The sequence below is a fragment of the Gymnoscopelus braueri genome (genome assembly GCF_963280865.1).
Source record: "Gymnoscopelus braueri genome assembly, chromosome: 10".
NCBI classification, from domain to species: domain Eukaryota; kingdom Metazoa; phylum Chordata; class Actinopteri; order Myctophiformes; family Myctophidae; genus Gymnoscopelus; species Gymnoscopelus braueri.
Window position 1 is genome coordinate 9,985,204 of NC_137611.1, and position 18,899 is coordinate 10,004,102.

General features: G+C 44.2%; 3 protein-coding genes across 3 annotated transcripts in view; 1 reads left to right on the top strand and 2 right to left on the bottom strand.

Annotated features, from left to right (window-relative positions):
- plekhj1 (pleckstrin homology domain containing, family J member 1) overlaps positions 1 to 18,899 on the bottom strand; it is a 387,353-nt gene that overhangs the window by 226,911 nt on the left and 141,543 nt on the right. The window lies entirely within an intron of this gene.
- On the top strand, positions 19 to 1,428 carry LOC308092865 (DNA polymerase delta subunit 2-like; the record flags this gene model as incomplete). Its single annotated transcript, XM_080438963.1, has 1 exon — positions 19 to 1,428. One exon carries the CDS (start codon positions 19 to 21, stop codon positions 1,426 to 1,428), a length of 1,410 nt encoding a protein of 469 aa, XP_080295089.1.
- LOC308093014 (uncharacterized protein) overlaps positions 13,695 to 18,899 on the bottom strand; it is a 168,342-nt gene continuing 163,137 nt past the window's right edge. The window contains exon 8 of the transcript XR_013933831.1: positions 13,695 to 13,706. The gene's annotated coding sequence lies outside the window, so the exon portion shown is untranslated. The remainder of the gene's footprint in view (positions 13,707 to 18,899) is intronic.

Sequence of the window (18,899 nt, forward strand, 5' to 3'; positions counted from 1 at the left end):
GCTCCGTCTAGGCAAGTCATGTTCTCTGACCTGAGCGCCCAGAAAGAGGGTTATTCGTCCCTGTTGTGTCGTCCAGACTCTGAAGACCAGGGTCCGATGTTGGAGAGGGTGCAGCCATCCTACTCGCCCCGCTGCCAACGTTTTCGGCTCGGGGAGCGGACCTTCGACCGGCAGTACGCTCACATTTACGCGGCGCGGCTCACGCAGCTGAGACCCGTGCTCGCGGAGAGGGCCCGGCAGAGATGGGGAGAGGACGTACGCGTCAGGAAGCTGTGCGATCTCCAGATGGAGGAGGAGCGCTGCTGCGTGGTGGGAACCCTGTACAAGCGCATGGAGCTGCAGCCGTCCATCCTGAAGGAGGTCAGCGAGGCGGAGCACAACCTGCCTCCTCAGCCTCCGCGCTCCAAGTACATCAGCGACACGGACGAGCTGATCCTGGAGGACGAGCTGCAGAGGATCAAGCTAGAGGGTAACATCGACAAACACAAGTGCGTCACGGGCAGCGTGATCGCCGTGTACGGCGCAGAGAAGAACGGCGGGACGTTTACGGTAGAGGATTATTGTACGGCCGATCTCCCCTCGCAGACGCCCAGACCTTCTTCTTCTTCTCTCGAGGCCGACAGGTTTGTGGTGCTGGCCTCGGGTCTGGGTCTGGGCGGCGCTCACCACGCCGACCACAAGCTGGGTCTTCAGCTTCTGGTGGACATGGTGACGGGTCAGCTGGGCGGTCAAGGGGAGCAGAGTGCGGCGGCGACCATCACCCGGGTTCTTCTGGCCGGGAACCTCATAAGTCAAAACGCTCAGGATAGGGATGCCGCCTCTAAGCCCAGGTACCTCAGTAAGAAGACCCAGGCTGGCAGCGTGGGTGCCATGCGTCTACTGGACGAGCTGCTGGTCCAACTGGTGACCTCTGTACCGGTGGACGTGATGCCGGGCCGGTACGATCCCACCAATTACACCCTCCCACAGCAGCCCTTACACCGCCTCATGTTCCCTCTGTCCTCCGTCTACCCGACTCTGCAGCTGGTTTGCAACCCGTACCAGGCTGGCATCGACGGCGTGACGTTCTTGGGCACGTCGGGCCAGAACATCAGCGACATCCAGAAGTACAGCAGCATGGACGATCACCTGGACATCCTGGAGAACACGCTACGACTGAGACACATGGCCCCGACGGCGCCTGACACTCTGGGCTGTTACCCGTTCGACCAGAAAGACCCTTTCGTCGTGGAGGAGTGTCCTCACGTGTATTTCAGTGGCAACGCTCCGTCTCTTCAGTCCAGGATCGTCCGAGGTCCCGACGGACAAGAGGTCCTTCTGGTGACCGTCCCCGAGTTCTGCAGCACTCAGACCGCTTGTCTGATCAACCTGCGTACGCTCGACTGCGAGCCAATCAGTTTCTCCACTTTCTCTGGCGATGACCAATGAGGACAGACGGCGAGATGGACGTCAGCCACTGAGCCCTGATAAAATCGTCGCCAAAACCGTTACTTTTCATAAAATGAAAAAGAAAAAAAAACCCTTAGGTCCAATGTAGTAATTATTTAGTCACAAGCTCTTGTTTGGTTAAATGTCCTATATTATATTACTATATATATATTGAGCACCAAGTCTGATGTAATTTACAATTATAACATGTTAAGCCACAACAGGCTTCAATTTTAACATTAATGTTAACCGGAGAAGTGAAGGCAAACTTAGTAATTTGTATTTATGTTAACTGTAATGTTTGGCAGAAAGAGAAGTCTGCCAGCACAAGTCTCGCAAGGTCAGCCCCCGCCAAGCATGGGATCTGATGTTAATGAGAACCATGGTCAGTCTCAGAGAGCCAGTGGACCAGGGAGGGAGAGCAACAGGTCAAGCATGAAGATAGGTAATTACCACAGATCAAACTAACTGCATTTTTATATAAGAATGTTCTCATGGGCCAAAGGTACCAGAATTGTTGTCCGCAGTGGTTTTCAAACTTTCTTATGTGCCCATAAGGCACACTAATGGGCAAGTCAAAATCTCAAGGCACACCATCAGTCTAAACAGTATAATATTTTAAAATAAATAATCTGTACACTATAAACTATACAAACTATAGAATGCCAGGTCTACAAATGAACCTGGCATCTGTCTACATAACGTGCTATCTAAATTACATTTTAGCCTTTGAATAATTGCATAATTGCCCACACCGATATCGATAAGGCTTATTACTCACACAGTGGGCCAGACAGACTCTCTGTCATGGATGGCCTGCTGTACTGTACAGTACAGGCTGGCTGGCTGGGACCCAAGGAGGGAAGAGGTACAAATAAATTGTGTCTCAGTACAAACACAAGGATGAAAACAGAAGCATAGCATCAGGTCCTGGGAGAGCAGAGTAACTGTCTGATGTCTCTGGAGGGGGGGGGGGGGGATCAAACCTCCCATCTCTGGCTCTCCTCCAACAAGTGAGAGTAATCCTCCTATTTGCAGCTACTGTCCTGTTACTGTAGTGCATTGGCTCCCAGTTACTGCCCGCACAGAGTACAAAACACTGATGTTGGCCCTACAAAGCAACCAATAAAGTAAGTACATTTACTTAAGTACTGAACTTAAGTACAATTTTTGAGGTACTTTTACTTTACTGGAGTATTTCCATTTTTCAGTACTTTCACTTCTACTCCACTACATCTCAGAGGCAAATATTGTACTTTTACTACAATTATTTGACAACTTAAGTTACTAGTTACTTTATAGATTTTGATTAATATTACAAAACATACATTAACCACTTCATCCCTACGTTTTCTCTTATCCTCTTTTCAAATGTAGCAAATGACTGAAAACTATTTTTGCCAGACCCAGAGGGTCGGCCTACATGAGGCTCTGCCCCCTTTCGTCCATACATGGGCGAAAAAGACCGGCTGTATAAAAGGGACCCTTTCTTCTCCATACATGGGCATAAAAGGGACACAGGCTGACACGTCATACGAAGTCCGTCATACGAAGTCCTTATAAAGTACCAGGAATTTATTCTGGGTCTGGCAGAACCAGGTCTCCTGGTCTTGTTTCAGCCCTGTGTGTGTCAGGAGGTGGCAGAGGAGGGCTGCTGGCACGTGTCGCCAAGTCTCTGACAAAAATGTCAATAATATGGGGAGACCCACCCGTCACCTGATAGCCCAGTGGGTTAGGGCTCGTTATACCACATGGGTCTAAGGCCTGACAGTGACCCACCGCTGACATTGATGATGGAGCACAGGCTGTGCCCGAGGCTGAATGCTGCCATGCTTAATAGCTCTGCCACTGAAAGATGAAAAACTGAGGCTCTTTTAGAAGCAAAAACGTGTTCCTTTTTTTACTTACAAAAGTGCAAAAAGTGACATGGTGAAATGGTGTTTTGATGATGGTCTGAGGACCGAAACGTCCACTCTCTTCTTGTGTCACTTTATTTCACCATGTCACTTTTCCAGTGGTGGAAAGTAACTGAGTACATGTACTCAAGTACTGTACTTAAGTAAAATTTTGAGGATTTTTTTTTACTTTACCTGGAGTATTTGCAATTTTCAGTACTTGTACTTCTACTCCACTACATCTCAGAGGCAAATATTGTACTTTTACACCACTACAACAAGTAAGACGCGCGAACGCGGGAAGCGAACGCAGCCCTATTTTTTTTGTTGTCTTTTTTAAATTGTTATGTTGTGTATTTACGGACTTGTAATCCGTGTTATTTCACCGTGATGGGGAGAGCGTAGAGAGAAAGTCACGTGACTGCCTCCGCCTCGTATTGAAGTTAATGGGGGGGGATATGGTTCTCCTATGCACAGAGTTTCGGAGTTCCTAGTCATCTATGCACGGAATTGCCGTTTGTCAATCCGTGCTATTTCACCGCGTTTGGGGGGCGATCGGGTTGGTTTCATAGTAAGCTCCACTCTGAGATCTGTCAGCAGCCAATGAGAGCGTGAGTGACATGGGGGCGCGGCTGCACACAGGCAGCGCCACAGACAGACGGAGACACACACAAGCCGAGCACGGTTTCATAGTAAGCTCCACTTGGGCGGAGGCGCGTTCGCAATAATTAGAAAACTTTAGCTACTATTTACTTGGTAGAATTTGATTATTAATACAAAATACATACATTGACCACTTCAGCCCTATATACATTTTAGCCATTTGAAAATAGCCGATCTACAAGCTCCGCATTGTGAGCTTGTATGAGCTTGTATGCATTCCCAATGCAGCTACGCCCACATTATGTTGTGTGTCGTCGTGGCATCAGGCGCAAACAAATCAGTCAGCTCCATGTACTGTATGGGCACAAAAGGGGGGCGTGCCCATATATACTGATACGTACCATCAATCTCATACAATCCAGTCGTTAATATGTAACTTCCTCTTCATTGATTGATGAGGCCCAGTGGTGACTATCTTGTATACCCAGGCCCATGTATATCTGTAGTCGCAGCAAACTGCCTTAAAGGAGAATTCTGGAATATGTTTTTCTTACCTTTTATATAACATTACTATATCCTAGGACGAGAGGTTACAGTAGAAAAATGTCATAACTCCATCCCGAGTCCACCGCAGCTGAAAACCCGAGCGGACGGTCCACGCTCTAGATCGCGTATTTTTATCGCAATTGTATAAATATTTTTTGGTTCATATCTGACTTTCCTAATGACAGAAAACTGTCCACAGTGTTTTTGTCCCAAATGGGCCGCCGTAGTGTTTACACACTGATCACGGGGCGAAATATTGGCTCGCGAGACTTCCGGAGGGAGGGGTGCATCTCAGACAGACACTGTGGACAGTTTACTGTCACTATAGGAAAGTCAGATATGAACAAAAGAACATGCATACAAATCGCGATACAAATATGCGATCTAGCGCATGGACCGTCAGCTCTGGTTTTTAGCTGCGGTGGACCCGGGATGGAGCTATGAAATGTTGCTACTGTAGGCTACCACTCGTCCTAGGATATAGTAATATCATATAAAAGGTAAGAAAAAACGTAGTCCGGAATTCTCCTTTAAGGCAGTTTGCTGCTACTACAGATATACATGGACCCGGATATATACAAGATAATCAGCCTCTGTGCCTCATCAATCAATGAAGAGGATGTTACATATTAACGACGGGATTGGACGAGATTGATGGTGATTGTAAAAATTCTCTGGGTTGGGCATGAAGAGCATGAATACCAAACAGGCACAAGGCAAAGCACACATCTATTTTTGGCATTTTTATGCTTCATTTCAGACAGGAGAGTGTGGTGGTGGAGTGAGCAAACCAAGGAGAGAGAGAGAGAGAGAGAGAGAGAGAGAGAGAGAGAGAGAGAGAGAGAGAGAGAGAGAGAGAGAGAGAGAGAGAGAGAGAGAGAGAGAGAGAGAGAGAGAGAGAGAGAGAGAGAGAGAGAGAGAGAGAGAGAGAGAGAGAGAGAGATGCGAGAGACAAGACAGGGGGGGGGGTCGGACTCCAAAACGGGTCTTTTTATGCGCCGCTAGGAGACATACCGCATGTCTCCTAGCGGCGCATAAAAAGACCAGTTTTGGAGTCCGACCCCCCCCCTGTCTTGTCTCTCGCAAGACAGGGGGGGGATAACTCAGTTTGATAACTCAGTGGTTATCAAAAGTGGGGTCCGGGGAACCCCCAGGGGGTCCTTGAGGGTGACACCCAAATTTATATATATTTGGCCGCGGACCCCCTCATCTGAAAAGGTATTGTGCCAGGGACCCCCAGGAGAGAAGATTTGAGTTAAAAAAAAAATATAAAAATAGTAAATGTACAATCTCGCAGCGTGGCACGAAGTGACTGCTATTTTTTAATAGCCAACGCTAAAAACTAAAATGACATATAGATGCTTTCCTGCTGGACCAGGGCCCACTTGAAAAGCGTTTGCAGCCCACCCACCTGGCCACCCAGAAAATGTCTTTTTTTTCTATCGGTTACTCACCCCATGGAGACTTGAATTCATGGATATTTTTTTGTTTTTGTCGCATTCCTAAGACAATACTTTGATGACCAGCGGACCGGTATAGGCAACGGTTCCAGTAGGAGACACAAAGGAGACTCTTTGTGTCTCCTACCGGAACCGCTGCCGGTCATCAAATTATTGGCTTATGAATACGACAAAAACTAAAAAATATCCATGAATTCAAGTCTCCATGGGGTGAGTAACCGATAGAAAAAAGTATTTTTTGGGGTGAACTATCCCTTTAACCATTATTTTATACTCATTATGAGCTTGTATATCTGCTATTTTTGAATAGCCAAAGAAATCTAAAGTGACACAGATGCGTTCCCGGATTGAATGGGTTAAGTTAAGGCCTTTTCCATGCCCAAAGCCCCAAAAAATAGCAAGCTGAAGGCATTTCTTTTTAGTTTTTTATATTATGAAGCATTCATTCCCTTTTTCTCATTCGTTTTCCCAGAAGAGAAAACAGCAGAGAGAGAGAGAGAGAGAGAAAGAACGTGAGTTTGCTGATGAGGCTGGCTGCTGGGCTGCACTCTGTGAGCAGCTGGTGAGCTACGAGCAGCGCTACGTGCATCTGTTAGCTCCGCTAAACACTTCCATTACACACTTTTACACACGACCCAGAAATGTCCACGAACTCCCTTCCGGTGGCGGTGGGGGGGACGGGGGGGACGGGGGTTGTTGGGGAACGGTGGAAGACAGCGATGCAGAGGAGAGAAAACCATTGGAAGAGAGCTCCTTTTTTCATTTTTTAGGGAACTCCAGTTTTATATCATGAATTAAAGCTAAATAAAAGCTCATGTAGGAGCCATATGACTTAATTGCAAAGTCTTGTATTTTTGAGCGGTGTAGCCGCTCCTATAAGTGGGGTTGGGAATTCGTCTTTCCCTGTACTGTGATTGGCTGACTCTATTCACACCCTTTTCGCCGTACCGTGATTGGCTGACTCTATTCAGACCCTTTGCTTTGATTGGCTAGCGAGACGCATGATGAAATAATAACCTATAAATAGCACCACGCACTTCAAAAATTAATTATTTTTTTAAGTGAGCTTCCATCACTGTGATGACCACTGTTGTTTTTAAATAACACCGCTCACTTCACACTGGGTGGGATTTTTATATGATATATAGTAGGTGGTGGGCGTGATCACCGGAGCTGGGGGCGCTGCCACACGTTCACCTGGGCACTATAGTCATTTGGACGGGGAGGGGGGTGAGCGTGGGATCCGACATTTTCCGCTGACCGCAACTTAAACGCAACTTAACACACAGTAGCATCCACGTTTAGTTAATAGTTTGCTGGGAACTGTTGTAACCTTAACGTGTTGTGGAGAATAAATGGTCAAACGCAAGGATTGGACTGGACCTGAGTTCTTCTTGTGCGTGTGTCATACAAGTGTTTTTAACTTCCACGTTTAGCTCCTCGCGGCTTTTTGAACAGCCTATATAGAGCCGCAAAACCTCACGTGACCAAGTCCTGATGTGCGATATGTGAAACAGTGTGAAAAGGACCCCCCCCCTCCACTAACGCTGTTTCCTTAACAATTAACACAATATGTAAAATGATGACGTTTTAGTATTTAGTGTTCCTACTGTTCTACATACAGCCAACCATGAAGAAATCAAAGATTGAGGCTTTGCTTTTGTATTAAACATCCGAAACTATGATTTTGTGGAAGATGCTTCTGAACACAAGTTTGACCACTTCAAATGCTCTATCTTAAAATAATAACAAAAAATAGCCTTTTATACAAGCTATCAATGCATCTGCAAAGCATTGAGAGCTCGTAGATCGGCTATTTTCACTGCGCAACATGCTCCCATAAATGATTTAAATCAGTCGTGCCGACTGAGAACTTTAATCCATTTGATATGCATTAGGCAGTCTACAAGCCGATCTACAAGCTCACAATGTGTCGCGATGCGACGCATTGTGAGCTTAGCTTGTAGATCTGCTATCTTCAAAAGATTTGTATACATTTGAAAACTTGGGGGACATTCTGCTTAATGAGTACTTTCTACTTTTGCTACTTTAAGTACATTTTGGTACCAATACATTTTTACTTTCCGGACTTTTACTTGTAACAGAGTAATTCTATACATTGTTGTATTGATACTTTTACTTAAGTAAAGGAATTGAGTACTTTTTCCACCACTGGCATTAGGCAACCTATAGCCCCATTTCATACATCTCATGGGACCCCAATCTACAGTGTAAAATCTGTGTTCATTTAGCTCTGAGAGTGTAACAAATGGAACCAAATGGACCCGTAATTTGGGGCATAAATAGAGGCAGTGGTGGCCTAAAGCTTTAGACTAGAGCAGTGGTTCTCAAACTTTTTCATGTCAAGGACCCCCAAAATTATATGTATTTGGCTGCGGACCCCCGTCTCTAAAACATTTTCAGGGACCTCCAGAAGCAAAGATTTGAGTTAAAAAATAATTGCCAAAAAATATGGATAAAGGGCTTAAAATGATTGTGCTTTATTTAATGCTTTATTAACTAATTTTGCTGGGGACCCCCTGGTACCCCCCCCCCCCCCCCCAAGGACCCCTGGGGGTCCCCGGACCCCACTTTGAGAACCAATGGACTAGAGGAGCGAGTTTATAACCGAAAGGTTCTCGGTTTCGATTGCCCGGACCGGCAGAAAACATCTGGGTGGTGGAAGTGAATGGCCACCACTTAACCCCTTACCCCCCAACTCCACTGAAATGCCCTTGAGCAAGTCACTGAACCCTGTGTGTGTGTGTGTGTGTGTGTGTGTGTGTGTGTGTGTGTGTGTGTGTGCGTGTGCGCGTGTGTGCGCGTGTGTGAACCTCACACACAGGTTCAGCGAACCTCCCCTGGTTAAATAGAGGTAAAAAAATGTTTTGCAAAATGTGGATCCCTGATTGTCCGCGGAACGTTGAGAACCAGCGGTAGACAGCAAGAGAACAGGAAATGCAACGCATTAAGAGAAGAGGGGAGAGGAGAGAAACAAGATGGGGTCTACAGTAATAACGGCATGGCTTCCCTGTGGATCCCTGACATCATGAAACAATCATAAAAACAATGGTTATTGCGTTAATCTTCTTTGTGGAGTTTTATGGCGGTTGGCATCCTTATTAGTTGCATCACCGCCCAGCCACAGTATGTTAGGCTTACATCCTGTACCTTTAACCAGACAAAAAAATAATAATAAAAAAATATATATATTATTACAATAATTATGACACCTAGTGGTTCACTCTGGCACTGGTTCTCAAACGTTTCAGGCCAAGACCCCCCAAAATAATCATATTAGAACTGGGGACTGGGGACCCCCCACCCCGACAAGCACACAATTGTAGGAGTTGAGGCATTACATTTCATTTGACTCGGTTCCACAGATAAATATTGTGTTGCAAGGCTTTTGTAGATCAGCAATTTTCACCCCCCAAAAAAATGTTTGTCTCTTTCTTGGGTAATATTTGATAATTTGGCCAATGTTTGATAATTTGTTATAGTATGGTTAGTTGATGCAATGCAATATGCAATACCTTTGACGCAATGTGTTAAAAAGGTCTTAACCCATTAAGACCTGAGGCCGATTCTACAAATGTCTTCTTAAATCCCAACAGTTTTCTGAAAAATTTATGTTTCTATATCAGTGGTTCTCAAACTTTTTCTTTTGTATTTGACGGCGGACCCCCATCTCAAAATATTTTGTTCCAGGGACCCCCAGAAGCAAAGATTTGAGTTAAAAATGTTCGCTTTATAATAATATATATTCAAAGATTTGCAAACATGTTCACGATTTTTCATAAATAACAGATCTACAAGCTCGTAGCGCGGCACTCGGTGCCGCGCTATGAGCTTGTATATCTGCTATTTTTTAATAGCCTAAGTGTAAAATAATGCTTTTTAGCTCAAATCAAAAAGTGACACAGATGCGTTCCACGTCTTAATGGGTTAAATGTGCTTAAATTGTAACTATTGTAACTAAATATGCAGATACTCTGTATACACTTACAGTATATACTGTATGTTTTGTTTACTGTTGAGTGAGAAAACGTTGCACATTAAGCTAATCATCTGGGGACCCCCCAAAATCATTTGGGGGGTCCCCACAGGTTGAGAACCACTGACATAAAGACGTTTGAGAAGCACATCAGCTCTCTTTAGTAGGACATTCTAACACTGATGGTGTTGGAGACAGACAGACAGACGGCTGCATGGGGCTCAGTCTGTCTGCTGCTCAGTACCTTCACTCCATCATGTGGTTAATATTTACACTGGGTCTCCAGTCTGGTGTGACGTGAGGACAAGGGTTCTGGAGTCCTCCCTGTTGTGCTCCGTCAATGTCTGTGTGGGTGACGCTGAGGCCATTCATCAGCCAACACACACACACACACACACACACACACACACACACGCACGCACACGCACACGCACACGCATTTCATTGTAGCACACCGGAAACGGAAACGGAAATGTCAATTGAAGATTTTCGTTCCCATCCGCCGCCGCTCTAAAGCTCCCACTAATCCGCCATTATCTCGGTTGTTGTTTTTCTCCGCGGTTAACGCTGTTTAATAGAAACTGCGACTACTGCAAAATGGACGATCGCCGATTGAAACGGTCTTCTCTGGGCCACTCACACAGCTACCCTGTGTGTCTACAAACAGTTGAACGCGCGATCTTAAGGTATTTAGCGAGGTCAGTGGCGACGTGAAAAAAAACAAAAAAACAACAATAATTCGCTGGCACTGGTGAGTACATTATGATATTAAACTCTGGCGTGGAATGTGTTAATAAATACAAATGAAATATTCCCTTTTATTAATTTATTTTTACTGCAATTCATGTCGGAGTCTCTCAGACACACACAAACACACCATAGCAGATGATTTTTTCTTTTTAAGCCGCGTCACACAACATTTCCTGCCGTATCGATATGGTAGCCTTTGTATTGATACGATTATCGGCAAGGAATACGATTATTGCCGTATCGTTTAATTGAGCACAGCCCTAGCACGCACGCACGCACATACACACACATAGGTATTACTACTTGTGAGGAGTTTTACTTAGTTGCGCACCAGTGTCGAGCACTAGAAAATAAATAGCAGATCTACAAGGACAACCTGTCAAAACACAATACGTTTGTGAGCGTGTAGATATGCTATTTCCACACTGGAACTATAAGTACAAATCCGGCATAACTCCTACTCCAACCCCTAAACAGCGGCATAGCGCAATCGGGGGTCGGGCCCTTTCGCAAATGCCAATGGAGGTGCTGGGTGTGGTAAATGTATTTTGTCTGCATACAGCCCAATGAGCCCATATAGCCTATCAATACAACACACTACTACATGTTTGCTCCAAACTGAGATACATAGGAAACTTTCCTCCACTCCTCCTAAGGAAAGTGTGTCTGTGACTGTGCGTGCGTGTCTCAAACACCAGCAGCCGGCATGCGTAATGTGCGTAATGCTGCATCGACAGACAACAACATCGTTTATTAGACATTAACAAAATTACTATAATTAGTGCTTTGCAATCGGCCTATTATTATTAGAGGCGGTCATCACAGGGGAAAGTGCTAATCATCATTGCGAGCCCTCTGCACCACACACTATCAGCTGTCACATGAATTCTCTCAAAAAGTACTGCAGTCAGCGCTGCCCAATGTCCAACCATACATTACATGAAGGCCAAACACAGCATGCAGGGTATAAATAAATGAACGCTAAGCGCGGCATGTTGTATATTTGACTTACCAATATGATTAGTGCTTTATTTTAAGGGCGAAGTCCTTTATAAGGTCGGAATAAAATCCCATTGATGCAACAGGTGATTCAATGGACAAGTTAGATGGTTCAGTCTGTTTGAATCGATGCAGTCCCCACTCCAGTCTATTTTTGATCATTTCCACATTGCAAAATGATCATTCCCCGCTACTGAGACAGGAGGGAGATACATTCTGAGCCTAAACACTGAGGCTGCTATATGTACAGCTCAGTGTTTAGGCCCTAAACAGCCGGTGCGTAGCTGCATCCCAGGGGGGGGGGGGGGGGGACTTGCGGTAGCATCCGTTTGTGTTGGTTGAAATATTGAAGACATTTTCGGTAGTTTTCCTATATTTAGTTTTTTTCTCTGCTGTTCTAGCCGCTTTTGAATCATCCGCTGCCATGTGCTACGTGAATTTCCAATACTTTTACTTCTACTCCACTACATCTCAGAGGCAAATATTGTACTTTTACTCTACTACAATTATTTGAAAACGTTAGTTACTAGTTACTTTGCAGATATAAATGATTACATTATAAAACATACATTAATCACTTTAGCCATATTTTATACCAAGGCTATTTGAAAATAGCTGATCTACAAGTAGATCAGCTATTTTCAAACATTTTAGTACTTTTACTTTTGGTACTTTAAGTACATTTTGTTACCAATACTTTTACTCAAGTCAATTTTGAATTCCGGACTTTTACTTGTAACGGAGTACTTCTATATTGTAGTATTATACTTATACTACTTATACTTATACTTTTACTTAAGTAAAACATTTACTAGTACTTTTTCCACCACTGTGCGCATGTGTGAATGTTTTTGAAGATAAGGCTGTAGTAAAAAAAATTGCAGAAGAAGAAAGCTTGGATTATGCTGCTGGAGCTACGTTTCTTTTTATTTATTCATTAAAATGAGTCCCAGAGCTTTAAATCCAAGCTGCCTTCAACCCAGCATGAGGGTGAATAGATAAAGAGCACATTTTATTCTTTTAAACAGAATAAGTAAAAAAGATCAAAAGGATGCACAAAGGGAAGATAGGGGGAATCTTTAAGGGAACAGAGCCAAGTCCAGTTCAGGCCCTAGAAGTATATAGAGTTCTGGTTCTCACCGTCGGGTCCTGGGACCACCAGGGGGGTCCAAACAAACTTTTACAGGTCTGTAACTCTGAAAGTGTACAGTGTAACTGCAGGGGTCCGTAGGGGGATCTGAGGGAGTCTCCAGCTAAATTATTGATAGTTAGGAACCAAGTGAACCCTTATGGGTCTGTAACTCTTAAGATAAGAGTACAAATGGAACCACATTTGGTTCAATTTGTACTCTCTCAGAGTTAAAATAATAGTGAGGATATCACTGTGTTGTAGATTTGGGGTCCCAGAGTCAGAGATGAAAGAAAACGTGTGAAATGGGGGTCAGTGGCCTTAAGGCATATCAAACTGGGGGTCCTTGAAATTCAAAGGGTTAAAAGAACCACTGCTCTAGGGGTTCCTTATTGGGGCAAAGGGTAACTAATTGTCCACAACTAGTATCAGCTCCACATATGTTCACAAAAGGCATGCCCTTATATGGGCAATTGGGCATATACTGGAGTGATGTCATCAGGGATCTCATATATGGGCATAAAAGGGACCAGCACTGACAGGCGAATCGGCGGTGTGAACTCTCAACCCGATCTCATACAACACGGTGAAATAGCACGGATTGACATTCCGTACATAGACGACTAAACCCGAAAAGCCGTACATATAGGAGCCGCGAATGCCTTTCATTGACTTTGTTATGTTTTGGACCATGTCGTCTCAAGCGAACTGGAGCCACGAGAGGGACCACGAGCGAGCTAAAGGGAGCGAGTTGCCGTCCCGAACGTCGCGACGTTCGCTTGAGCCTACTCAGCGCCGTCCGAGTTACGTACCGATAGGCACAGAATCGTAAATCATGTTTTGGGGGACTGCTCTGCTTCCGGTTTGCAACCCACGTTATTTCACTGTGGGATTCGCGGCTCCTATTTTCGGGTTTTCTATGTCGTCTATTTACGGAATTGTCAAACCGTGCTATTTCACCGTGTTCTGTGAGATCAGGCTGGAACTGTAGATGTGAGGGCCGCCACCCGAACCTCTAGTACTGCATGCATACGCAGAGTGTTGTGTCGTTGTCACTTCAGTTCCCTTCAGCTGGCAGACCTGGCAACGCTACAAGGCTTTCCAGCGGGGGGACAGCTGGTGCCGTGCGGCACAGAGAGGACACACACACACACACACACTTCTACCAGCATTAGTGGCTTTAACATAACTCCACACTGCAGGCATACCTGAACACAGAGAGATAGGCTTTTTGTTTGTTTGTGTGTGTGTGTGTGTGTGTGTGTGTGTGTGTGTGTGTGTGTGTGTGTGTGTGTGTGTGTGTGTGTGTGTGTGTGTGTGTGTGTGTGTGTGTGTGTGTGTGTGTGTGTGTGTGTGTGTGTGTGTGTGTGTGTGTGTGTGTGTGTGTTGGGTGTGGTTGGATTAACCCATTAAGACTGGTAACGTATAGGCTACTGTGTCATTTTAGATTTTTTGCTATAACCATTATTTTATACTTTGGGGCTATTCAAAAATAGCAGATCTACAAGCTCGTAGCGCGGCGCTACGAGCTTGTAGATCTGCTATTTTTGAAAAATATTGAACATTTTATGCAAATCTATGAATACATATATATATTATATATATATATTTTACAACTTTATTTTACAGTTTTTATGTTACATACACGTATATACACGTACAAATGTATAGCATTTTATACAAAAAAGAGATCGCGTTGATATAACATAAAAGACTATAAACACACATACAACCCCCCCCTCCCTTCTCCCCCCTTAGGCTACATATATTTTTTTTTGAAACATTTTTAACTCAAACATTTGCTTCTGGAGGTCCCTGGAACAAAACTATTTTACAAATGTTCGCTTTGAAAAATATACATTCAAAGATTTGCACACATTTTCACGATCTTTCAAAAATAGCAGATCTACAAGCTCATAGCTTGTATATCTGCTATTTTTTTATAGCCAAAGAAATCAAAAATGGCATACTTTCCCGGTCTAAATGGATTAAAACACACCGGTGTTCAGAGGGAGTTCAGAGGCATGTAGCTACACGTGTCTTCAATTATGCTCATGCTTAATTTTATAGCCTGTTTTGTTGTTGTTTTGTTGTTTTATTTGTCGCGCAGCGGAAATAGCTGATCTACAAACTCACGACACGTCGCATGGTAATGCGTTGGGAGATTGGCTAGTTTCGCTGCACCAGAGCGGAACTGTATATCAGACTTATATACACTCACTCACTCACTCACTCACTCACAATTTCTTATGTTTTTATCTTGATTAATTGTTGTCAGAATGAAACTAAATAAAAATAAGTTAATTTGACACTAATGCTTGATTTTCAGGGTCACTTTCTTTAAAGAGTAGAAATTTACCGTAGAAACAACATCGTCAAGTGGTTGTAACTGGGTTGTGTCAAATTCTGTCTATTGGTGTAACCAGCACCACACACGCACGCACACACACACACACACACGCACACACACACACGTCACTAATGGCCGTGGCAGGCAGACATATGATATGTACTGTAGTAGGGACAGGTGTTAGTACTTGATGTTCCCAGGTGGTGGAGGAGGAGGGTGTGGGGTTCTATAGGGTGCTGGCTGCACCCTGGGGTGCTCTGTGTGAAAGTGATGGATGCTGTAGGGATCCTCTCTCCTCTCTCCTCATGCACCTGACCAGGAGCGCTGAGGTCCAAACGTTACAAACTAAATTAATACATTCACCCTGGGAGCATAAAACACACACAGTGTGGATGGATAGCTTTCTCACTTCCTCCTCCTCGCACCCTCCCTTCTATTCTGAGAAGGTTCTCTCCTCCTCCTCCTCCTCCTCCTCCTCTTCACCCCATCTGAGAGGGTTCTCTCCTCCTCCTCCTCTTCACCCCATCTGAGAAGGTTCTCTCCTCCTCCTCCTCCTCCTCCTCTTCACCCCATCTGAGAAGGTTCTCTCCTCCTCCTCCTCCTCCTCCTCCTCCTCCCTCCATCTGAGAAGGCTGGATGTGAACCACGTTTCCTTGAAGATATTTCACTTGAATGAATGGTGCCTGCATGTTGTTGTCGATAAAGTTGCTTTTATATGAGATATAACCCATTTATGATGGCTACGCCTCAGACTACACACACACACACACACACACACACACACACACATATTGACATGCCTTACAGTACAGTATGTCACAGCTCAGATCGGCCTTGATGGCATCGGTCGACACAAATCATTGTTATGAGGCGAGAGAGAGAGAGAGAGAGAGAGAGAGAGAGAGAGAGAGAGAGAGAGAGAGAGAGAGAGAGAGAGAGAGAGAGAGAGAGAGAGAGAGAGAGAGAGAGAGAGAGAGAGAGAGAGAGAGAGAGAGAGAGAGAAAAGAAACGCCCTGGATTTCTTTTAATCAGCCTTTTGAGCGATGAATATTATGATTAATTCACACTGGTTCTCAAACACTGGGTCCGGGACCCACTTTTGGGTCATGGAGACATTTTTATGGGTCACAGTCACTCAAAAGTAGACTGGAGGAGCCAGCCCTATCGAAGGTCTTGAAGGGCGGATCCAAAGCCTTGCGCTCGGTACCAGCGCCGCTTCCTATTGCTTCACCAATCTATGTCCCCGCCTCCCCCCCCCCCTCCCCCCGGTCTGTGCACGGAACACGCTGACGTCACCAAATTTAGAGCGACGCACCTCTGCACTCTGATTGGTTAGGAGATAACAAGGTTCACTCCCACTCCTAAACCACCGTTCTTGCAAGGTTCCCCCAGGCTTTTTTTCTTTTGAAACAAAAAAAAAAGGCATGGGTTTCCGAGGCTACTCACAAGTAAATATCCCTTTATTTTGTATCCCTTTATGTGTATGTATTTAATTATTATTATTACAAAACATTTTCCAGAAAAATCCCATGAAGATGCAATTTATTTTCATGAATTAAAAACAAATGCAATGATTTTCAAGGAGAGAAAGAGGAGGGGTGGGTGGGTGGGTGGGTGTCAGAAAGGAGAGAAGAGCAGAGGAGAGGAGAGGGCCATGTCTGCTTCCATCCCAGATAATAGCAATATCATGAGGGGAGAAAAGACACACAATGAAGATGGAGAGTGGATGGATGTACATTGTAACCTCACTCCGTCAAATGGAAGAAGCTTGCGACACACATTTTGTTTCACAGCGTACTTGCATCTGAGACTCGGGGCGCAGAATCGATGACAGACGGAGTTTCATTTTTTCAAGCTACTAGGCAGGTGATTGGATGATCCCGCCCCTAGCAGCCGCTGATTGGTTCGTATGCGCAGTGGTTCGGGCAGCTTAACTCTGTGAGCAATCCCAGACCCTCCTTCCTGAAACCAAATGCAAATGAGATTTCCGGAGGGAGGGGGGTTTACCAGGCTATGTACATTGTGCCGTGCAGTCGAATGTTTAAGAAGTAGTGAAAATATCTAGAAGCTATTTTCACTATAGCTTGGGTCTTGGGGAGACATCAAATTTCTCTTTGGGTCTGGACAGTGGTGGAAAGTAACTAAGTACATTTACTTAAGTAAAATTTTGAGGTATTTGTACTTTACTTGAGTATTTCCAATTTCCAATACTTTTACTTCTACTCCACATACATCTCAGAGGCAAATATTGCACTCTTACTCCACTACAATTATTTGAAAACTTTAGTTACTAGTTACTTTTCAGATATAAATTATGATATTATGAAACATACATTAGCCACTTTAGCCCTATTTTATACCGATGCGATGCGACGCGTTGTGAGCTTGTAGATCGGCTATTTTCAAACATTTAGTACTTTTACTTTTGGTATCCTTTAAGTACATTTTGATACCAATAGTTTTGTACTTTTACTCAAGTACATTTTGAATTCCGGACTTTTACTTGTAACAGAGTACTTCTACATTGCAGTATTGAGACTTTTACTTAAGTAAAACGTTAGTGAGTACTTTTTCCACCACTGGGTCTGGAGCTACAGTATAATGGTTGAGAACCACTCGGTCTAAGGAACAGCAGCACAGAATGTGGAGTCACACCAGAGACCAGACAAAACTCACACAGTGACATCATGCTCACACAGCCACATGCACAGTGACATCATGCTCACACACACACACACACACACACACACACACACACACACACACACACACACACACACACACACACACACACACACACACACACACACACACACACACACACACACACACACACACACACACACACACACACAGCCATGCACAATGACATCATGCCCACACAGACACGTACAATGACAGAGCACAAAAACGCACACCCAACCCACTCGCCCAGAAAGCACTTTAACAAAAACACAAATGCCCTGTGACGCACATATATATATAGTTATTTTAATCCATTAAGACCTGGAACGCATCAGTGTCATTTTAAGATTTCTTAAGTAGATATACAAGCTCATAGTGCCGTGCTATGAGCTTGTAGATCTACATTTTTTTTAAGAAAGAAAAAAACGAGAAAATGTGTGCAAATCTTTAAATATAGATATAGCCTATACATTTTTAACTCAAATATTTGCTTCTGGGGGTCCCTGGAACCAAATATTTTCAGATGGGGGTCCGTGGCCAAATACATAATTTTGGGAGGTCCTTGACATGAAAAAGTTTGAGCACCACTGATATTATAGAAACAACTTTTTTCTTCAAAAGACTGTTAGGATTTAGAAGACATTAGAATCCCCAAAAGCAATAAGATTTGAGTTACAAAAGTTCGCTTAAAAATATATGTATATATATATATATTCAACAATTTGCACAAATTTTCAAAAATAACCCCAAAAAAATATATGCATTGCCGGTCTTAAAGGGTTAAAGTGTCACAGCCACAGCAGTTTATCCTGTTTTGTATTGTTTCACTGTGTTCTTCTCTCTCTAATCTCCCCTCCTTCCATAATAATGCAGCAGCTGCATGAGTTCAGTATTCAGATGGCTTATTGCCTCTCGGTGGCCATTAGGTTAGGTTTAAACTGTGTGACTGTGCGCCTGCACGGCACAATGTATATTCATCCACTCTTCATCTTCATTGTGTGTCTTTTCTCCCCTCATATTGCCATTATCTGGGATGGGAGCAGACTTGGCCCTCTCC